The sequence below is a fragment of the Dendronephthya gigantea genome, unplaced genomic scaffold (assembly GCF_004324835.1).
Source record: "Dendronephthya gigantea isolate DGI-Jeju-01 unplaced genomic scaffold, DenGig_1.0 000109F, whole genome shotgun sequence".
NCBI lineage: Eukaryota > Metazoa > Cnidaria > Anthozoa > Malacalcyonacea > Nephtheidae > Dendronephthya > Dendronephthya gigantea.
In genome coordinates this window covers 117,530-141,903 of record NW_021163119.1, presented here as the reverse complement: position 1 = coordinate 141,903, position 24,374 = coordinate 117,530, and the positions used below count along the sequence as shown (strand labels likewise).

The 24,374-nt window shown below is 36.6% G+C and overlaps 2 protein-coding genes across 3 annotated transcripts; one reads left to right on the top strand and one right to left on the bottom strand.

The window, feature by feature from the left end:
• Nucleotides 1-2,409: 2,409 nt before the first annotated feature.
• Nucleotides 2,410-5,773, bottom strand: LOC114535041. The gene is made up of 4 exons (XM_028556415.1): nt 5,575-5,773; nt 5,173-5,449; nt 4,696-4,750; nt 2,410-2,840 (listed from the first exon to the last, which is right to left on the bottom strand). Exons 2-4 carry the CDS (start codon nt 5,365-5,367, stop codon nt 2,509-2,511), a joined length of 582 nt encoding a protein of 193 aa, XP_028412216.1. The 5' UTR covers nt 5,368-5,449; nt 5,575-5,773; the 3' UTR covers nt 2,410-2,508.
• A 10,961-nt stretch (nt 5,774-16,734) lies between these two features.
• LOC114535045 lies at nt 16,735-23,939 on the top strand. 2 transcript variants are annotated; one of them, XM_028556418.1, is made up of 3 exons: nt 16,735-16,798; nt 20,283-21,666; nt 22,650-23,939. In XM_028556418.1, exons 2-3 carry the CDS (start codon nt 20,338-20,340, stop codon nt 23,739-23,741), a joined length of 2,421 nt encoding a protein of 806 aa, XP_028412219.1. In that variant the 5' UTR covers nt 16,735-16,798; nt 20,283-20,337; the 3' UTR covers nt 23,742-23,939. The 2 variants fall into 2 exon arrangements, with proteins under 2 accessions (XP_028412219.1, XP_028412220.1); XM_028556419.1 differs by lacking the exon at nt 16,735-16,798 and adding an exon at nt 17,412-17,631.
• The last annotated feature ends 435 nt before the right edge of the window (nt 23,940-24,374 follow it).

The following is a 24,374-nucleotide window of genomic DNA, read 5'->3' as shown; positions in this document are numbered from 1 at the left end:
CTCCTATGCTTTAATTAAAACAAAATGGCAAAATAGAGCGAGCACATGGTCTCCAGTTACTATGACGACACATCAAAATGAGGCAAATCTGACATCGCAAATCTCGATATGATACGGCTAGGAAGCGTTCTCCTTCGTCGAACTCAACAATATAACTTACAGTCGAAACGGACATGATAAGGGCGAGAAACTCACTTGCGTGCAAATGGGATCATATCAGTTATTACACATAGCAAACTATCTTTACGGACTAATTTAGCCAGATATTTGCATCTCTTCTAAAACATTTAAACCAGTCCGTTACAAGCACTGCATTCAAAGACTATATTCAACAACCAAAGAATGCAAATGTAATCTTTGACTACTTTCGTATTTTTAAACCAGAGTAGCGATTAATGCGATGGATTGTATTCCTGGTTGTCGTGAACGTGTCAACTTCAATTCATTTCAAACCAAGTTGAGCAACTTACCTCGCAGAGAAAGAAAAATAGCAAGCAACGTACCAATGTGAAGAGATCTTGGCAACATCTTCAATCGGAATTTGGAAAGAAAATACCTTTTAATTCCAGAGGTAAATTTTAAGAATTCGTAAATGCGAGTGAATGCGGAAGGCAAGACGAAGATACTGGGAAATGCATCGCTTTATTTCCGTGACGTTTAACCTCTTAATCCGATATACCTATGTTGTTATTTCGATATATAATATTATAAGCTCATCATTATCATCAAAAAATTACTAGACGCTGATTGGTTGCGAGGAGCAAAGTTATTGTCTTTAATTGATTGCGTTCTCTCTAATTGTATAAGCATAGATCCGATTCCTGACGTAAGACCAATATTTGACTCATTTTCCATCAACTGTTCCTGGCTTGAAATTGAAGTGTGTATAATTCCACTCAACATTAAGACCCTTTGAACCACTAGAATTTACCTGCATCGAGTGAAGTGCCGTAAATCATAATTAATTGTACTGCAGTATTATGATAGTGAAAGTAAACAAGATGCCGGGAATTTATTCGCATACAAATTAACAAAGCCAGAAAGATAAACAAAAATACTTTCAAAAGTACAAATAATGGAGACGGAAATTTTTTTGACACTGTCGTGCTATGCTTGCATCTAATTTATTTCCTAAAATCATTATATTCCAATAATTTCCAAAAACGATATACAAAGGACAAAGCTTTTCAAAAAATTATAATTTATACCCTTTTTGAAAGTCTCTACCTTAAATAAGCATACCTAGATTGGGTTTAAAATGTATTAGACAACCACTCACAAATAATGTAATTGAATTGCTTGAATACTAATTGGTTATACATGGGGAGATGGAGGTCGAAACAAAAAATTTTCCGGGACAACTGACAGAATTTGCCATATCATATCATTTTGGACAGAGGCTGAACAAATTTTAAAACACCGAAAAGTGGAGCGATTCTAGGAGTATTTTCTTAAAAATCAAGTGCTACTCCATGTGCAAAACCCAGACTCTTGCGCAACTACTAACCCTAAGGGATTGCATTACTGCGGATTCAGGTATACCGTTAAACATGAATAGTTGTCGCGGTAATTTTAACTGTTTCGCGATGACACATTTCTAGGCCGTGGCTTTAACGTATGAGGCGCCGATATGACGCGATATTCCCGTCAATATTCTCATTAACAAATATTTGTTCTGTCATAGTTATATTGATGCTATATTCTATTCTGTGCTCTATAGGTTTCTTTTTTCAATGACATATCTTTCAAATACATTCTGAGTCTTTGTGTATTAACCTTTCCATTTAATTTTATTACTTATCTGGCAATGTTTTTATATTCGCTCTCATTAAAATTCATTTACAAGCTCTAATTTTCGATCTTCGCCGTCGTATTAACTTTATAACAATAGTATACAAAACAGAAAAGCGATCAGACAGATCAGATATATCACACATCTATGTCGCAAACAAATATGGCGAACGATATTAATACACTTGTTTAGCTGCTGCAAATGCCTTGCAGGCGTTTGGTCATTTACAGCCCGGTTTTGCCAGTAATGTGTCTCCTAGTTTAACTGAGAATATAAGGCAACAAAGAATGAACAGTACGGAAAGCCAGACATCGACTATTCAACAGTCGCAGCAGAGTTCAATTCATGCAATCGCGTCTTCAAGCGTGTTTTCTAATTATCGCTGCTCGGCAAAGTCGTATTTTCCTAAGAAGCGGCAGAGGTTCCAAAAAAATAAAAGGAAGACCACGAGAAAACTTAATACTTTACAAACCCAGCAGAAATCAATGATAAAACATAAAAAAATATACATGTAAAAATAAAAGACAAATAAAAATTAATATGAGCACCACAACATGGTAGTCAACAAGGTATAACAACTATTTATGATAGTGCATTCGACTCAGGGGAGTAACAGCATTGTTGCACACCATGCTTGTGGCGCTAGCTGTCTAAACCCACTTTCAACAACTGGAAACACGGTATGAATTTCTACCCCCGCATCTCATTACATATCTCTACTTATTTATTACTTTATTTAGGTGACAGTATAAGTGATCATCACTTTCTCTCTTTTGAAGTTCGGTATACGTCGCCTGATCATTGTCGACGCGGTCGTAATTATTTGCATTACTGGTTTCTGGAACATCATAAATATCTTTCGAATTCTTTCCACCCTCGTTTGTACTTCTGGCGGAAGCGTTTTGTGAGCTGAGTCTACGATTTTGATAAACCAAATATGCAATGATTACGAACGAGGCAATCATGAGAATTATGAATACAATCATTCCGACAAGATAAACTTTAAAACCAGCGTCTTTTCCGGCTGACGTCGTGACTGAAGCTTGAACTAAAAAACAAGGCAATTTACAATTTAAAAATAAACTTGCAGGTGCATGACGACCGAGGGCCAAAGGTCTGGAGATTTCTGGAGAGATCTAGGCACCAACCATGTTGCTCATGGCCAGAAATTTCATACAGTCAGCGGTTGTGCATTAATATGCAAGCGCATGCGAAAATGACGTAATCTTGCATGCAATTTCAAGATGACTATTAAATTTGGCTGTTAAATTTAGAAAAAGTATTTTGACAGTTAGATATCACTCATATCAAGTCATATTGCATAATAAGAAATGTGTTAACCAGGGGAAGTTAGCTACCAGGCCGATCTAATTTCGACAATTTATGCAAATTTTAATTATATTATTCATTTCTTTAGAAATGGATTGTTTTTGCAGTCAATAAACACCAAAATATTACCTTTACCGGGAATAGGTTTTTAGAAAAATCCAAAGTTAGAAAATTGTCTACGAGAAAAATCGGTTTCTTTACTTTCTTTAATGACATTTTAACTATAGTAGTGTCCAGAAATAACCTAACAAAAATCTGCATGCGGTTAACCTAGGTAAAACCTCGGTTAAACCGAGGTCAGACTTGAGGTATGCAAGCGTATGCGAAAATGACACAGCTCTGCGAATTCAAGATGACTAATAAATTTGGCGAAAGAACTGAAAGTAATTTAACAGTTAGATATCACTCATATCAAGTCACACTGCATAAACAGGAAGTATATGTGTATAAAACTATAAGCTGAGACTTACATACATACATACATAAACAATTTATTTAATGACGCATTTCTCATCACCATTAAATCTATGTTCTTGCTGAGGAGGATAAAAAGGGATAAAAAATATATACAAAAAAAAAATTTGAATGGAAGTTTTCTTGGAAGGTCTCTGATAATAGGTATTGACCTAACAAGGCTTCAAAGATGCCTTTTAAAAGCACTTAAAGTAGTCGATAGCTTTGCATCTGTAGAGAGCGAATTCCATGTCACTGCTCCACTATACTTAAAAGTTTTTTTTAAGATATTCGCTCTTAGGTTTAGGGATAATCAAATCAGTTTCCCTATTTCGTAATTCATGGTTATTTTGAATATCATTCATTCAAATAAAGGACGCCCTTAGGTTGAGAGCAGTGTGGTTATTTAATACTTTAAACATTAGAATAGATTTTATGGCCGTTTTCCACTTAAACCGTATCGTAGCGAAACGTGGCTAAGTTATCTTATTGTTTTAAAGTCATTAGTTCTGGTTGAATAGTTGGAAACAAAGAAAAACGCTACGTTACGCTACGATACGGTTGAAGTGGAAAACAGGCCTTAGTCCGATTTCGGATCGAATCTTGGCGCAAATGTGCTCAATATGTACATGTTTCCCAATTTAGCTTCTCGCGGAAATAATTTACAATTTAGTGAGAGAATATCGAAGACGGATCGACAGGTAAGTCGGGTTTTTTATATATTTCTATATAAGCGCGGCCGTTGAAACTAGCGCCATGTTTCACATGATGAAACTTCTGGCCATGACCTCGCAAACTTTCCCTCGATGAATATTAAGTAATTTTCTACACCTAGGAAAATTGATGATGCAGTAAAATGCAACTTTAATTGCTAATTCATGATGCAGCAAATTTATTTTTGAAAAAAACTGGGTTCATATTTTAAGCGATAATCAGTGGAAATGACTGGTCATAAATACGAGCAAAAAATTTGAATGTTTAAATTTTATTTTGAACTGTTCGGTGGAAAACTTGATAGGCTATGTTTGGTACCGCTGCTCTAAATCTAAAGGAACAAATTATATACTTTCGTTTAAGGTTAGTGAGGATTGCAAAATGAACATAGCCAATGTAGTATATACCTGAATGATTTATCGTTTGTGAAACAGGACTCCAGTCGGACGAGTAATAATCACCCTGCAAGAAGAAAGCACTGAGCTTATTTTATGGACTTGTTAAAAAGCCTGAGCGTACAGATTTTAGATGCTGTAGGTTAACGCTGTCCAAACTCGTTTCTCAACTTACATCTGTATATAATTATATTATTCATCCTGAAAATTCTCTTTGAAACTTGCAGTATAAGAATTAACTTTAGCCGAAATTATAAACTGGAAATAATGTGTTGAATATTTTGTAGTTCAACTTATATTTATAACGAACTTTTCGACAAACTCTCTAGAGCAATGGACATTTCAGTTCTTCCGGTGGAATTCTACACCGGCCCATGAATTTCAGTGTCAAAAATAGAAATGTTAACTACCTTCTTAAAAATATGTCTCGGCAAGACAGTCTCATGCACGCGCCTTGAACTCCAAATACGTCAAACAATACACAGATACCTTATCATTGATGATAATCCTTTGAAAAATACTGTAACGAGTGCCTGGCTCTAGCGGACCATTAAAATACTCTTTTGAATCACTTGTATTTCTGCCATCACCAAGTACAAACATGTTTCCTTGAAAATCGCTGGACGAGAATACTGCGGCGATATACGGTTGTGGATTGGTTGAATTTATAGCATCGGCAAACATCACCAATTCATCGTTCTCGTAGCGGTCAGATGATAAAGGCTTCTCGTCGTCTTTCAGTCTCCAAGCCACAACGTAGAAACGCCTAAAATGCGAATGTAAGACGATCGAACGGCGACGGGAACTATTTAAGTGGAGTATCTGGATCCGGGTGTTTTTCTCCACTCCCCTCTCTCGCCGGCGACGCTCATTTGATTAAACTATACTTACTTAAACGTTATTGTAGGAATTTCAAAGGAAAAGTTAAGCGTACTTGGTGTTCCTCCAATTGCTTTCTTCACTGCTCCTGTGATAACACGTTGACATGTCTGTTAGTTTAGATAGCAACGATGCGTAGATCGTTTGGCCCCCTTTTTTCTGATCTTTATGGAAGGACTCTCCGCGGAAACGGGAAACGACAGAATAAGGCCGTGGCTTGACCGTTTAATTGGTGTGGCGTGTATATTCATATATTCTTTTATGCTGGCTTATATAGCCTGGGAACAATAGCGTACAAAAGAAATCAGTCGGGCATTAGAGAAATATATGAATATACACCGTCCACCCTCCCCCTCCCCCTCCCAATTAAGCTACGCCAGTACCTGAGAAATAACTTTCCAAAATATTTTCAATAGAACTTTTTGAACCGAAATTGAGAAATAACCAACCGCGAGACTGAATCGCATTTCTTATTGAGTGGGAATCTTCGTGCGTTTAATGTTCAGCTCACTTTGTGATTTATGTATATTTCAAAAGTTGGCTTAAGATTTAAACACTGTTTTTGATAACACTTACGTACGGCAAAAATATTTTTTCGGGGGAAAAACAAGCAACGCTCGAGACTATAATAAAATAATAAACATAATTGCTGGAAGTGCGTCCGGGAGTACAAAATGGTTGTTACGTGAACAATCATAAACTATCTCGACTCTTGGAAAAACAAAACAAATATTTCCCTCGGGAGCATACATTAAGCGTATAGTATATGATCGTTCACGTAACAACCATTTCAGTTGTAAGACTCGAGGGAAAGCAAGGCTCACTATTTTCCCAGGTAGTGTACAATAAGTGCTTTGTTATATAGGAACAAAAAAACACACATGTTACACAACAACCAGGAAGCAGCGTGGGCCTGCGTGGCAGCGTCTTCACTGTCTTCAAACAACTTAGCATCAAATGTGCTATAACAACATGGTCAGATCGAAACGTCGAGAAGTGTTTTGTCTATTTTAGGCAGTTGTTATACCACATTTGATGCTATGTCACACAACAATTTCATTAAAAAAAACACTTTGTTATAACAATATGCGCGCAACAATTTTTCACTTGCTTCCCTGGCGGGAAAGATTGCATTTATTTAAAATCATGTGACTACGAATGGACCAATCACATTTAAAATAAACAGCATCTATATAACAATAATGACTGAATCGAATAACTTCTACTTACGTCCATTCGTTAAAATTCCTTCACTGTAGCTGCAGTTACCGCTTCCAGCTTTATTACTGGCCAGAACACAAACATAATATTTTGTTGCTGCTTTCAGGTTGAATAAAAGCCACTCTCTTTCACCTGTGATGAATGTTTGAAAGCAAGAACCATTTTCTGAATGTGAAAGGCACGCAGTATAACTGGTAATGACGCCATTTTGTTTACTTTTCTCCGGAGGATCCCAGACAAGAAGCAACGATGATGCACTTCTTGATGTTACTTTAATGTTCATTGGAGGACCATTTGGGGCTAAATGTTCAAAGGAACGAATTTCCTTATTAGGGCAGCATGGGGTGTTTATTCATATACTCAGTTCTTCATGTTGAATTTTTTTTGTATGTGCAATAAGGGTGGTTATAGGGACGGCTTCAAACAGAAAATATTTCATGCGCGGAACACGACAACAGTACCAGGCTACCAGACCCTTCGATTACTAAGACAAAGCGTTTACACTCTAATGAGAACAGTAACAATTTAATTGTCCTTTTGCAAAACATTATGAAACGTACACAGGAACATTATTTTATTCATCATGGCTTGAATTTGACTTAATTTTAATCTAAAGTCATATACTCTATTTAATATCTATACAATACAGTACATAAAGCTTATATATATCATCCGATACATACCTTCTTCGGATGTTAAGAACAGAATTATTGCCTTTCTCCCGTATCCATAGTGATTACCAGCAGAAACCGATATTTCATACGTAGTGAACGGAATAAGATTGTCTATTTCATATTTATGAACAGATTTATCGGTGGTGATGTTTAGAATATGCAAGTAATCTTTCCTGAGAATAATGAAAAATCGAGAAACATGTCGCACCCAAGAACCTCCGTCATTAGGATTGTCAGGATCTAGCCAAGATACTTGAACACTTCGGGACGTGATGTTATTAACTGTGAAATTTCTAGGTTTGTATGGCAACGCGGCTTGGAAGAAAAGTAAGAGATAAATTTTTATATTGTTATTATTAAAAATCTATATTCTCTGGCAGCAGGAATTAACTCATATGCCGCTCTCCATTATACGATAAAAACGGTCAGAATTTTGAATTTCTATACAGGCCGTTTTTATACTGGCTTTTTTAGAGTGTTTAAAGAACACTGCATGATTCAAGTATATCGTTATTTGCATCTGCTTAGCACGGGAAATAGAGTTTCACCGCTTTATTTTTAACGAAATACTCTATCTCAATTCAAAATAATATCGTGACTTACCGAATCCACTAGTCTCAACTCTCATACATGGCTGACCAACATATGTTACAGGGATAAATCGCAAAGCTCTCGTTTTAATGTAAAAAAACCACCTATATCCTCTAGCTGCATGATCGTAAGCATTTTTATTTCCTTGAAAAATCTACAGTAAAAAATAAAGAAGTAAGAACATTTTATTGTAAGCGACAGCATTAGTCACATTACCACTCACCCCGTCCCTGTATTGGCTCCAGCTAACCAAATCAGAAGTATGATTTAAGTTGTATGTGGCGACCCATTTTGGACTAGTGCTGTCACCATACGTTATCAAATGAAATAACCAATACAGCGTTCCCAAGTCCACCTGAAGATAATGTTTATCATTCGCGACAGGAGCACACCAGGAACTTTCGCTAGATATCCTTGCATCGGAAGGACTGTGACCTTTTGTAGAGGCAGGGGCAGAAAATGATGAATCAGGAAAATTTACTCTATCAGCAGCTAACAACGGTCTGAACTGATATCCTGAAGGGCGAAAAATTTTGATTAAACAAAATTTAATATGCAATTCTACCTATTGTAAGTTTTTTTGCAACTCTATGGGTATTTCAAATCACGTGTGTTATTCTTCCTACATTGGCGACTTTTCTGTTTAATTCTCCCTTCATTTATCCCTGTATTCATTCTATTAAAGCGTTCCTATCTCTTACCGTGAAAAGCACATTCAATGTATGATAAAGCAGAACAAACTTCCGTGGAGGCAATTGTTGAACACTGGGATAAATATTTGTAATCATAAGAACAGGTTAAATTTCCCGAAAAAACAGCATCTCTAGCCCCCTTTGGAACAGACACATTAACCAGTAATTTTGGATAGTCATAACCAAGGTAACGACATAAGATTGTGACGTCTGGGTCCTTTTTTAAACTTTTCCAACAAACATTCATTGTCCCACTATCTGTGCTAATTCTGACAACACCGTTGAAAGGTAGAGATGAATGTGTCAAGGACACATCGTGAACTACAAAGAAAAAGACCGATATCGATAGAAAAATTATCGAATGCAATTGTTAAAGATCATTGCATTCGGAAATAAATAATTGGTCTCGTTTTCCATACAAAAGTAAGATTATTTGTGTAGGTACACAAATGTACATTGGCGTCAATCGAACGTTAATTGAGGGGGATCGTATTCACTTTCAATAGAAATTAGCCTGGCATAACAGATTATGTGAATTTGGTCCCCCTCAATTAACGTTCGATTGACGCCCATGCAAATGTATACTAGAGTCTTTCTCATTATGTCCCGTCTTTCCCTAAGAAGTCATGTAGGGGAAATTTGAATTATAGGGGAAATAATATTTCTTAAACGTTAGTCGTAAATACTTACTGCAAAGTTCTTTAAACGGTTTCACGTTAAAATGACATTGATATTCAAAATAAAGATATGTTTTCAATCCTGGACACCTGTCACTCGGAAACAAGGTGTCATCCACAAGCATACTACATTCATGAAGACCATCACATTTCTTTTTTACAAGACATGTTACATCAAGTTCACAAATATAATCAGTTAAACTCAAACCACAAGTCTTTGTTACGAGTAATCCACGGAAAGAGGCAATCTTGACCACCATGTATTGATTTTTAGGACAGTTTGCATTCTTCACCATGTCACCATAACACGTCACGGAACCTTCATTAAGATATACATGTATTTTTTTCTGTTTCAAAGAATATTTATTTTATTTAAGACAACTTTTCCTGTCATGCATAAATCCAGGAAAACACATGTCAGAATCAATTCTTCTTTGTGAATGAATATATGTAAGTAAAGTAACTACTTTTTTCACAAAAAAATGCTAATAAAAAAGTTTATAAAAAATAATAGAATTCGATACTCTATAGGTTCTATGTAACGAACCCATTTTGTTAAACGGCAGCGAAAATTTCAATGGTATTGATGATAAGAATATAAATAGTGTTCATCGACACATTAGAGAAAATTTCACTCCTATGTGATATCGCGTTATTGTAGACTTTCGGGACGATAAACTGAATAATAATTATATCATTAATACTTATTTAATGCGACCGAAGGAAGCACAATGTTTTCTGAGGTCTCGGAAAATAAGTTTTTTATTATATACCACTTGTCAAAGAAAAAATAAACCCAAGGTAAACAGCGAAATATCTATTCATAAAAAACATGATTTAATTTCAAAAGAGAGGAACGGTCTAAAGGTCGTATGTTCAGGTGTGCCGCACGTGATTAAAGTTGTTATTACCCATGGGGGGTTCGCTCTCGACCAATGAAACGCCACTAATGAAACACCAAATTTGACAAGTGGTATAAAATAACATCATTTAAATTGTAAGCAAATTAGCTTTGTAGTATTAAATAATTAAACACTTACGTGGTGTGCCTACAAGCTAATTTACTTATATTTTAATATCACCACGCAAAATTGCAAGAATATTATCGTTTAAATTCTTATCATCAACATACCAGAGAAACGTGAATGGTTAGTAAATACGATCAAACAGACGTGATTTTGCTTTGAAAACAAGGAAATAACAATTGGGGACGACTCTTTTTGAATTATCCATATTTTCTCATTTCAAGCAAGCGTTTTCTACTAAATAAAAACTGAACGCATGGAACATATATGATGTGTCTATCAGTGACCTACCGAAAATAAATCTTTGGTACCAGGTGTCACATCTTGTACTCAGCCCAATGTGTCGATTGATTCCGTATTTTCTGCTAAGTTCTATGTTATATTCATAGGTTGCACACCAAGTTTCAAAGGAACTCTTGCCATGCCCTTTATAATAAACAGATAATGCTCCCCATGTGGTCTGGTTTATAGCACGATAGATACCCTTGTTGGGATTTTGAGCACAAGCAGCTGTGTCTAGGCTTACTGAGTCGACGTAAAGATAAAATAAATCAAGATTAAAACCAGAACCAGACAAAGAACCACCAGCGAGACATCCTTGTTTATTTATATTCAACATGGCGCCATTTTCTCGGAAACGAAACTGAGCTGTCAGGTGAAGGCAGCTGTCTTGAGAAAGTTCCAGAAAATATAAGTTTCCCCAACTGCCATTTGACTGTATTATTCCTGTGTCGATCATTAATACAGCGCGGAACTCCACTGTAACTGTAACCATCCCAAAATCTCACGAAGAAACAAGCTACACCTGCGAAAGAGGAAAACGATGCAAAACTACAATGCACTTCACGAAGTCATTAAAACCAAATTAAAGCCCACGCTACACTAACATTTGTACCCGTGCACAGTTTCATCAGTGCTCCGGCTACCAATATAGCAGACATGAATTTGGTGCGGGTACCCATTTTAGCAGTGCCGATAAATTGAGCGTAGTGTAAAAAGAAATTCAGAAGGAATACTGGACCGGACTGGACTGGACTGGAAAAGTTTATTTGATGTAAACAAATAAATGGAAGTCATATTACTCCACACGTTTACTATATATTGGCAAAACTGGAAGATCTCTAAGGGTAAGGTTTGGTGAACACCGTAGGTAGGTCCACAACCACGATAACACCAAGCCTGTTGCCAGACACTTTACCTCTGGTAATCGATCATTGTGTCATGGACATGAGAATTAGAGCCCTCTCTCCCATTTCCGGTACTAAGGATAGCTGTAAACGACAAGAAATGCGACTCATCCACAGTTTTGGCACACTTCATCACTCCGGCATAAATAAAAGACTCTCTTTCATTTAAGCTGATTCACCCAGAGTATTATGACTTTCATTTATTTGTTCACATCAAAACTGTTTGCAATATATTTCCGTTGCTGATCAGCCTTTCCTTATTGCGGCCTAATCTTAACCCACAATCAGGCGTCTCTTCGCCAACGTAATGCATTCCAATCTGTTTTTGGTTTTTTGTTTTCTATTGGCCTATTTTTATCACGTGTTTTGCTGATGAACTCTCCTGACGAAGGCCTCAGATCGAGGCGTCGAGAAGTGTTTTGTCTGTTTTAGGCATTTGTTATACCACATTTGATGCTAAGTTGTTTGAAGACGCTGCTACGCTGCTCCCTGGCTATATTTTGTACAAATATTATAATCAATTACAAGCTCTCATTACATCGCTTCGCTTGTCAAGTTCGGGAAAATTCCCACGCTTCTGGACCAATCAGCACGCGCGTACTATAAATGTTATATTATAATGACAATTTGTATACAGAGAATAAAGCGAAATTTCAAATTGGACTAAAAATTGGACTATTTAACATAGCTGAAGATGACTTGTTTACGACAATTACAATTAAGTATAAACCAGCCCGTAGTCGCATTTATATTATGAACAACATAACTTGCAAGTCGAAACGGACATATGATAAGGGCAAGCAATTCACTTGCGCGCAAAAGGTATACCTCTGATGGATTAGTACACAATGCAAAGTATCTTAATTTCCGGACTAATTTAGCCAGATATTGGCATCTCTTTTAAAACATAACTAATGCGTTACAAGTATCGATACTCTGGTTTTAAATAATGAAAGTAATCAAAGACTACATTCATGCAACAACCAAAGAAAAGGTAATCTTCGATTACTTTCATGATTTAAAACCAGAGTAGCGATTAATGCGATGGATTCTATTCCTGGCTGTCTGGACGTGTTAACTTCAATTCATTTCAAACCAAGTTAGGCAACTTACCTTGGAGAGAAAGAAAAAAAGCAAGCAAGGTAACAAAGTGAACACATCTTGGCAACATCTTCAATCGGAATTTGGAAAGAAAATACCTTTTAATTCCTGAGATAATTTTTCACAATCGTGAATGCAAGTGAATGCGGAAGACGAGACGAAGATGATGGGAAAATGCATCGTTTCACATATTTCCGTGACTTCAAAGCCCTTCATCTAATGTACCTATTGTTATTCCGGTATATAATGTATATAATTGCTTGCGATGCGTAGCATAGCAAGCTTTAAAATGGGCATTTTTTTTTTTTTTTTGTTTTTATTTTTTGGGTTCTAGATAGTAGACCTCCGCTCGGCCACGGGGTATAATTATTATTCAGCAACTCATTATTATTCAAGCGACTGATTATTATTCAGCCAAAAGTCTTACATCTTTTAGCTGTTTGACCTCCCCCCCCCGGATATTTAGTATCACACCATACAGTCGTCAGTTTTTCGGAGTTTTTCGTAGCTTCCGTCACAGTCAAAACACGACGCTAATGATCTTTCATCATTCTTTCATCAGATATACGTAACGCCTTCGTATATATTACCGTGACTATTGTGTTTCGGGTAGCTTGTGGGAGACATTTAGCAAGCGTGCGTGTAATACAGAGCGCATGCGTCGTTGTAAAACATCAAGCGTTTGCACTGGACTTCGTTTTAAAAGGCTTTTTGTTAACTATAGACTAACGTCTATGCTCCCTGTACGACACGATTTTACATTTTGCAAACAATGGATAGAATTGTCTGTTCGGAGGCTTACAGTTATCTGGTCGGATGTCCTTTCAGCCAGCGAGCATTGACGACATGACCAAAGTTGGTTGAAACGCGTGCCTCTATCCGCATTCACATGATTTGTTGTTGTTTGGTTCTGTACCTTTACCTTATTTAGTTGCTGTGCTATTTGTATAGACTTGGTCATAGCACTCGGTCAAAAAACACTACAGGGGTCCAAAATTTTAATTGCAAAAAAGCTGAAGAATAAAGTAAAATTTTGGATCTATAATTCTCATATTCAGTTTGTAGCATAACTTGTCTCGGAAAAGTTAAACCGATACAACTGAATAGATTCTGCTTAGGCACTGAATACAATTGATGTTTATAGTGTTGTTTATTGTACAGACCAAAGACCTTCAATCGGAGTCCTTTCTATATTTATATACCATTTATTTGTACAGTAATTCCTAGTATTTGCTGGAGTTCATGGTATTTTTGTGTATTAAATTCAGAGTATAGTATAATACATCATTTAAAAACAAGCATCACTGAAGTCACTGAAGCTCAGTGAAGTAGTGTGACTTCCTCTATTTATTAACATAACTGTCATCTTTGGCATGGATTATGGGAGTGGGATACGTTTGTTTACGCATGCATGTGATGGTACATTAGAGGAAATAATGTGCGTTGGCATTAGAATCTCTACATTGACGTTTATAGCATCGTAAAACTGCATGGCCACGTATACCACGTATTAACACCAGTTAGACTATGTGTAAAACAGCAATAACTATTCAAAGTTTATTAAGCCTTTTGAACGCCAAAACTTGTGAACATATTTCGATATATGCTTAGTGTATATATTATGATCGTGAAGCTGTTTGCCGTTTGTTCAACGGGCTCATTACTATAATAGAAGCGGTATATACTCTCCACACGAAGTAACTTCCTATAAGGTAACGTCACAATTACTATAGTTTGTAACTCGCGCTGGCCAAATATATTTGTTGGCATACAACAAAATCAAGGTTTATTTACAGTGAATCTGGTCTATTGGTGAGATTGTTCGCCAAAACCTGAAGGTATGCTGTACAACTACGGTAGTTCATGACTAAAACTCCTTTTTCGGGTGATTATAATTAGTGTTTGTCACTGATCTGGTGTTGGTAGCTAAATATAATTATCCACGTACAAATAAATCATCATGCATGACATATTTAATACTACTTGCGGTCTATTAGCGCGAAATATTATTTTAGCACTCGGTGCAATCTAAAGGCGATTTTCCACTTACAGCGAAATCGTTCGCTAGCGAAATATTTGCATATTTTCTTTTGAATTGAAAACAGTCAAGTCGCACTAATTTATTTATGCTGTTAAAATTCAAAAGAAAATATGCAAATATTTCGCTAGCGAACGATTTCGCTGTAAGTGGAAATCCGCCTTAAGCCTGGGCGGACATTTCGACTCCGCAGAGGCTGTTGGTGTATGAAAACTAAGAACGTAATATAAATGAAAAACAGCATTTTTGAATCAATATTTCTCATTTCCATACATCAACAGCTACTTCTGTAATTGCACCATGTAATCGAACCCTTAGTACAATCTAATTGTGGTGCTATCGTAGCTATATTGTTCGTAACTACAGCCTAGAATTCGCATCGCAAGCTAACGCCAGAGTGGGCGTCTTGTTTAATATAATAAGCTCATGCATTCATGAGCATGATAAAATTACTAAACGCTGATTGGTTGAGAGCAACAGAGTTGTTTCTCTAATTGTGTATGTCATGCGGCATATGGTAAAACATGGACTGAACTTGACTAGTAAAAGGTAGTCTGGACCGATAAAGTCCCGATTAGTAAAAGGTGGACTGGACTCGTTAGTAAAAGGTGGACTGGACCCATTAGTAAAAGGTGGACTGGACCGATAAAGCCCCGATTAGTAAAAGGTGGACTGGACTCGTTAGTAAAAGGTGGACTCTAACCGGAAGCACCGAAACACCGTTCCGGAAATGAACACGTAAACATACTTAGGGGGGAGGTATACACCAAAGAGTATCAAAACACTATTAGGCATTCAATATTTTATGATTTCGTACCATTGTACACAAAACAAAGACTTTATTTTGGTTATTTTGCCGTCATTCCATACAATGATTATTCTTAACTTATTGACGGTAAGCAGCTAACATCAATTTATATCAAAACTCTCTAGCTAAACATATCATTTAAATATTTAAGCTGATTCGCCCAGAGTAATATGACTTCCATTTATTTGTTCACATCAAAACTGTTTGTAATATATTTCCGTTGCTGATCAGCCTTTCCTTATTGCGGGCTATTCTTAACACACATGCAATCATGCAGGCGTCTCTTTGCCAACGTTATGCATTCCAATTTGTTTTGGTTTTTTTTGTTTTTATTTTTATCACGTGTTTTGCTGATGAACTCTCCAGACGAAGGCCTCAGATCGAAGCGTCGAGAAGTGTTTTGTCTATTTTAGGCAGTTGTTGTACCACATTTGATGCTAAGAAAACCAGAGTAGCGATTAATGCGGTGGTTTGTATTCCTAGTTGTCTGAACGTGTTAACTTCAAATCATTTCAAACCAAAGCCGGCAACTTACCTCGGAGAGAAAGAAGGTTTAAAGGGAAAACCCGCATAAGTGTTACTGTGCAGAATCCAGACCCCAACTATACTAATTACCCCAGAGGATTCATTCAATGAATAACTTCGTGGATTTTGCGATTTGAATCATGACCATGTCGTCCATCATATCTGACTCAGGTTATGTGCACACGAGCGTCGTTTTCAAGCGTTTTCAAAATCAGTTTTGTCTATTTTATTGCTTAGACGCCCTTGACCTTGTCTACACGATCCCAAAATATTCCTGATATATTAAATTAGCTTCAACTTCTATTGTAAATTGACGGTGTTTGAAACCGTTTGCATGAAAACGAATGTGACAACAGAAAACGCTCGGAAACATTGCAGTGTGCACATAGGCTCAGTCATAATCTTGAATTTCTCACCGAATAACTTCTTCTCTAAAAGCTATTTAACGGCTTGATTTTTGCTCGAGAAGTATTAGAAGGATATTTTCGTGAATTATCCGTGATAGAATTGCGTTTAAACCAGTTTAGACAAAATATCTATAGCTACTTTGTAATTGATCAAATTTCCGTTCAACAGCATTTGCATGAAATATGTTTGGTATTTGTGGAGGCTGGTCTCCCAGCGTGAGGAAGATAATTAATTTGACGGCATATAATATGCTGGTGGATGGATTTTAGATAATCACGATTTGAGAAAGGTGCGTTTCAATATCTCTGTGACTGTGTTGGGCGGGTAACATTCTCACCGGTTTTGAAAATATTTCAAAACGCCGATGAGACTTGCATGAAAGATATATACGTCCATAGTATTATAGTCATAATTATATAGTTGTTGTATTTTTCTCCACGTACTGCTCCGCTCAAATTTCCATGAACTATGCAACTCTGAAATTTTTCTTCATCGAGCGAGATTATATATACCAAAAATTATATCCCTAGTAGTAGAGGTCATCCACCATAAAACGTAATCTACTTCGTAAAATGTATACGTGTATGGTTCTATGGTCTATGAAGTAGGCTGACTTCGAAATCAACTTGATGTAAAATGGTTTGTTTATATGGCAACGCTCTGATATTTTGGGTTTGAATTTTTAGAATTTTAGAATAGATTCATTCGATTTTGACCAATCATCTTAAAGCTACAATTTTCAATATTCCATTGCTGTTGTAATATAGAATCTTCTTATATACCAAAGCATGTATTCTTTCTCGAATACTGATAAATATTGCCAAACCGGAATATAAACAATTAACTTCCGGCTAGAATTAGCGTTTATAATGAAGACAGACTTTCGTTTCCTCATATGTTGAGAAAGTGCACAAAATGAGGTCTGATCACAACCTCGCGTTATGGTCTAATTTGGTTGGAAATTGGAATGTTTTGAATGGATGTTTTGAACATTCAATAAGTGGGAGCATTTGGCCTTGGGATAACTTGGAAAGCAAAATTTGTGGATTTCACAAAGTTATTGCCATAGGAGTTATGCAATTAACTGGCAACCCCTAAACAAAATGTGGATGTACTGTATAGGTAATGTTTTGTGAGGCAGTTACTCTTTTATCAGTATAAACTATACAACTAAGAACTGTTCAGTTCCGGATGATGTATGTACTAAAAAGCTGACATCATCAACATGAAATAACTCATTTTTAACTATAGTGTGCAGAGCATACATCATACTAGGTCAAGCAGGAACCTGCACTGGTGACCGCGGTGCATGCATTAAACAAACAGCGAACTATATTCAAATTCCTAAAAGCCCATTTTGTTCAACTGCACCTCGATTGGGTTTGTATGGGCGGGGGTTTGATAAGCAAGTCAAGTACTATATGTGATAATGACAAATTAAGTTTCAATGATAATGACCAACATTTCAGTAGGCATCATACTGTTCATGCAGCTAACATGATACCCTCCTCTTGGGGGAACAGTAAACATTTTGAATGAGAATATGCCCGATTTGAATTTCAAAATTTCCCAACCCAATTAGGCAAATAAAATTAATTTTATTTATTTATGTAACAAATCTGATTAATTAATTGACACAGAGTTATTCTCAGTTATTAAAGGGTCATTGCTACAAGTTTTTCTATGATTATATATAGTTCAACGATAACTTTTAAGCTATTATTTATTACAATGATCTATTAGCTACTTTGTTATATATTTATTACAATTATTTATTAGCTACTTTATTATTTATTACATGTGCTCTACAATCTGAGCAAGCCTTCCACAATCTAAACTCTACCTTTTTAGATAAGTTAGATTAGGAATCTATCATTCTCATGAGTGAAAGTTACTCCATCAATTACTCCATATATTTTTAAAAAACTATTCCAAGTTTACTTCAAAAGCGATATGGTGTTTCTTAAACCAATTACAACAAATGTTCAACTGTAGATTTTATAGAAAGGCAATTAAGGCATGACATTTGCACGCAATACCCCATACCTGCCTCCCTTTAGACAATTGTGTATACAGTATGTATATACAATTAGTGATTAACAACTTGTATTACAATATTCATTATAGTTATATGTAGGGACTAGGGAGGATTTGTCCTTTCAAAATATTTGCTGACGGTAGTAAAATATGACCAGCCATTTGCCTGGTTGAACTAGAAATTTAGCTTTGTGAGAACACGTACTTGTAGCAAATCTGAGATGTTGTGTGAGATGTTGACTCATCATTAGGTCAACTTGCTCAAAAGGCAATTTTCATGGTGCATAAGAGATTACAAACTATCATTCCTTTGTCATACATAGTTTAATGTTTCCATTTGAAAGAAATATTGTATATTAGCTATAAACTTTTTCATGTCAGGGAAATTAGAGTCAAGTACAGGCCAAGAGCACAACCAAGGGCCAGGTCAATGCCAGGCAGGAGCATGGTGATCAGTAGGATATGGAGGGATTTGTCCCCAACCCCCTCCCAATAATTCACAATAATGAAATGTTGGTCAAATTTGTTATTGGTAAAAATGCAGCTTCAAATTCAACTAAATTGGCTAAACCTAATCACTGTTTCCTAATTAAGCCTTTTGTAAATAAGAAAAGGCATATTTTAACTAAACATTGTTAATTCCTCATTCACAATTCTCAGTAATTTTCTCAGCTCTTGCATGCAGTCACAAAAATAGAAACTGGTCAAATTTCTTATTGGTAAAAAATAAAGCTTTAAATTCAATTAAATTGGCCAAATGTGATGACTGTTTATAGTTAAGAAGAACATATTTGAACTAAACTGTTAATTCCTTATTCATAATTCTTAGTATTTTCTCAGTACCAGTCTCATCATTGGAGGATATCTCAGTAATTGCCAGATACAGTGAACATGATGGGTATTAGGGCAATGCTTCAGGTGCTGGGCTTGACAGGCCACACCTATTAAAATGTAACTAACTTTAGGTAAACACATACCGGCCACCATTTAATGATGTCTTTGATTAATTTACTGTGAATTGTGAAACACCTTATCAAGCTAAATTTGTATATTAGACTTGAAGGGAAGCTTAAATTTGGGGGGGGGGGAGAACCAAGTGTAAAAACAATTTCCATCAAAAGAGCTCAGTCGGAAGATGAATATATGAATCTACGCCCCCCCCCAATGAAGCTTCTAGTCCCTGTGACTCTTTACTGTTTAACAAATGGCACTTAAATGCAAATTATATCAAGTGAATTGAAAATCTTGATTCAACTATTTGATGGTACGTCAGACAGGAATTCTCAGGGTCCTAGCTAGGTAGCCTGCTAAAATGGAAGGGTGGTAATTCCATATATTATGGTAATTCCATATTAATTCATTTTTACATAGTGGAACAATAGCTTCCAAAAGAAATCAGTCAGGCATAAGTCGAATGTATGAATATGCACCGTTTAATTAAGCTTACTCTTCTAAGAAATTATGGAAAACCTGGCTAGCTTCCTGTAAACTACTGTATAATTTTGCACTTTATGTTTTATAAGACATTTTATCATTTTTTATAGAAAAATGAAATGTTTTTTCCTTCATTCTTTGCTTGTAAACAGTGGTTTAGGCCTTTTCTCTCAGTGATTATGATTTAGTGGTGTGAGAGGCTCTCATATCACTGATTCTTAATCTATACTTTAATCCGGCTGTAATGAAAACTTATTATTTAATTTAATATTAAAAGTCTGTTCCCGCTTATTTTGTTCCAGATGATCCCAGATATCTATTCGTTCCCGTGGACAATACCTGGACATCATACACAAGATGGCTTCGATCGATTTGCAAGAAAAAGCAAATTTTACAAGACTTAGTAGACTTTTGGTTGACAAAGGAACTGACGCTTTGAGAAATACTTTTGATACCATCCATCCACCTGTTAGTCTACCCGGAGTTCTGGCTGCAAACAAAACAACTCTTCAAAGAATAAAACCTCGAATTATTAATAATTCCCAGTGGGATTTACTGTTTCCTCCGTCTGGGAACCCGCCAGATTCCAAAACCTTTGATGTCACATTACTTACAGTTCTATTCCGGAACATTTGTGGTTTTCCATCAACAGGATGGGGTGTAATGCCTCCGGATACTGATAGGTCAACGCAAGCAAATATCGCAAGAATCAAGTGGTTAAGAAACGATGTTTACGCACATGTAACAACAACTAAAATCGACGGTCCAACATTTGAATCTTTATGGACGAAAATTTCCCAGGCGTTGGTAGATTTGGGCATTCCTCAAGATGATGTAGACGATTTAAAATTATGTCCTTTAGCACCTGAAGAAGAAGTGTTCGTGAAAGCACTTGAAGACTGGAAATTACAAGAGGATGTGTGCATTACCCTGCTTGGAGGAATTGAATCTTCTGTAAATCATTTGACACAAATCACTGAAGAGCTTCGTAAGTCGACTTTGGAGCAACGAAATAACGCGGTAGACGTCCTGCAACGACCCATCATTAGCGACGAAGATTTGTTGCGAAATCTTGCAAAGAATAACTTCAGGGCGGAAATTAAGAGCAAGGTAAAGTTTTTTCAAGCAGAAACAAGAGATTGGTTATTAAAACAGGTGGACGAGTGGTTTCACAAGAGTGATAGTGATTCAAGAATATTGTTGGTTGTTGCTGGACCAGGATTTGGTAAAAGCGTGTTTGCCGCTAAAATCTGTGAGAATTTCGGGAAGAATGGAAAGCTAGCTGCTTGTCACTTTTGTGATCTCAGTGAATCAAATCTTAGAGATCCAAAAATGATGCTGCAGTCCCTCGCAAGTCAAATGTGTGAGAACGTCCCGGATTTTAAAGAGAAGCTTCTTGATCAGTTAAAGCGACCTCACCACGTCCAAAGCCTAAAAGATGCCTTTCGAGTATACCTGCAAAATCCGTTGGATGAATTGGATTTCGACGAATCATGTTTAGTGGTAATCGATGGCTTGCATGAAGGTGCCGCAGATGATAAGACTGAAATCGTGGATTTGATTGCTGATTACTTTCCGGTTCTTCCCGAGTATGTTAAGCTTTTGGTGACGAGCAGGCCGGGAATTGCCGAGACAAAATTACGCGGCGTTCAAAAAATTGTTGCTGACTCTGATAGCCAAAATGACGTAAGTAGCTAATATTATTCGCTGTATTACCTTTTTGTACTCCGTTTGTTTAAAAGTGTGCAAATAATTTTCGTGTCATTGGTGTGGAAAACTGCAATGAATCTCGTATCTGCATGTGCACATGACAGATGAATATCGCATTTGTAGGTGCCCACGTACTTATCAGCGATTTTTCGGTGAGTGGGTTTGGGTTATAAGTGGTTGGGTGATAAATTCATTTTCATCAAAATTGTTCAAATTCCTGTTTAATGGCATGCTTATTCCTATTTGTCAATCAGTCAGTGAAGCCACAGTTAATAGAAGCGAAGCGTCAATTGGTCAATTTAATCACAGATTTAATCATTTATATAAAGTTCATCAGTTTTCCAACAAATGAACAGCTGTTTTTGAATAATGAATTGCTGGTGTATTATTTTGTCAACATTTCAATTGTTTCAGGTTCTCACAATTTCTGGAATGTATTTTGGTGATTCTATTATCCAGTCTCGAATAATTAAGGGGCTGTTTACATGAGCCTGGTTACCCGAGATTCAACGAAGCGTGAGAGGACTTTGAGGTATTGAAATGAGCAAATAACATGATCCTGGCAGTCATATAATCACCGCAACAATAGCATGTGCTTGTTTGGTGTCATAAAGACTTATTTCAATACCTCAAAGTCATCTCACGCTTCGTTGAATCTCGGGTAACAGGGCTCATGTAATCAGCCCCTAAAAAGGCATCATCCTCAGGCCCATTTTCCACTAGGCGAATTTTATTCGCGCGGCGCAAAGCAATGTCTAAAACCGGTGATGTGATTGGTTCGCGAAAACATCAGATGCGTAAAAATAACAGTTTTCTACTTTTTATCAGTTTGCGCGAATAAATTCGCCTAGTGGAAAACGGGCTTTTGGTATTAAAAAATATAGTTTTGAAAGGCTGCCTGCTCGCAGGTAACGGCTGCCCGTCACCTGTTTATGTGGCTAAACAACGCTCTTTTTTAGCTGGACGTCTTCCAAGCTGATTTGAATTCAGAAGTCCACACAAAGCTGGACGCTAAGGATGAAAATAGAAATTTGAGAAATGATTTTGTATTTGTTAATATTGATTCTTCAAAAGAGGGAGCAAGTGAAGCTACTAATCACGTGGTGATTTCAACTGGAAACGGTCGCAGTTCTGTGCATGATTTTTTTTATAGTTACCAGGAACCACGAGGCCCGCCTACAGCTCGAAAATACACCAATAAATCCCAACCTAAAAACGATACAAGTTGTCAGGACGGTTGTTGCCCGATATGTGGTCTATTTTTCACCAATGTTAGTAAGTTGCAGGCACATGTCAATGAATGTTTAGAATCTGATTCTACTGAGTCCGTCGGAAAAAATATCTGTCCAGTTTGTCAAGGGTCTTTTTCAGATGTGGACACACTTCAAGTTCATGTCATGGAATGCCTTGATGATTCGAATACTAAAACACAAACACAACAGCGTAAAGCTAAAAAAACTAAGTCGAGCAAAAAAAAGGTTTGCAAAAAATGTCACAGGACTTTCCCTGATTCGGACGCACTTCAGGATCATGTGATGAAGTGTCCTAAAGACTTTGAGGCTAAAAAGGAAAGAAAACAGACGAAAACTGAAACTACTGATTCAGTCGGAAAATTCAAATGCAAACGTTGTGACGCAACTTTTCAAGATTGGGAAACGCATCTAGAACATGTTACAGGCGGCGATCTTGATCCAAGTGATATGATTTGGAAGTGTCCTGATGGCTCTAATACTAAAAAGCAAGAAAAACAGTCGAAATCTAAAACTAGATTTATATGCAAACATTGTCAAGCATATTTTCCAGACTGGCAAACACATCTAAACCATTCTATACAATGCGCTGTTCAGACTAAAATGAAAAAAAAACAGAGGAAATTTAAAACTGCTGATTCAGTCGGATTATTCATATGCCCAGATTGTCAAGCATCGTTTCAAGATTATCAAATATACCAAGACCATGTTGTAGACTGCAAAATTGATAATGATGATACTTATGATAGCGATAGTGATGATACTGATGATAGTGATGATATAATGCGGGATTCTCCCTGATTATATCATTCTTTACACCATTTTAATGTTTTATATAATGTTTTATTTATTATTCCTTGCCATGCATGTACATACGATGCATCTCGCTAAATAAGTGATAACGATTGAATTTCGAGCTTTAGGGGCTGATTACATGAGCCCTCCTACCCGAGATTCAACGAAGCGTGAGATGACTTTGAGGTATTGAAATAAGTCTTTATGACACAAAACAAGCACATGCTATTGTAGTGGTGATTATACGACTGCCATGATTATGTTATTTGCTTATTTCAATACCTCAAAATCATCTCACGCTTCGTTGAATCTCGGGTAACCGGGCTCATGTAAACAGCCCCTTAGACAGTTTAAACATGTAAATAACATGATGACGATATTACGGACATAAGTAAGAAATAGCTTTATATTCTTCGGGATAATTGCTAAGACCTTTTAGTTGTCTATATTTCCCTCCTCGTCAGGGGTGGATCCAGCACTAGTGCACTAATTTGCATTACAAAACAAAATGGCTATTTTGAGCAGTTTTCTTGTGTCATGCAAATTATTGCACTAGTGCTGGATCCACCCCTGCTCCTCGTCAACGTGCTGGAAGTGAGGATCTGGATCAGGTTTTTCGAAAGGTTGATAAAGTTATTC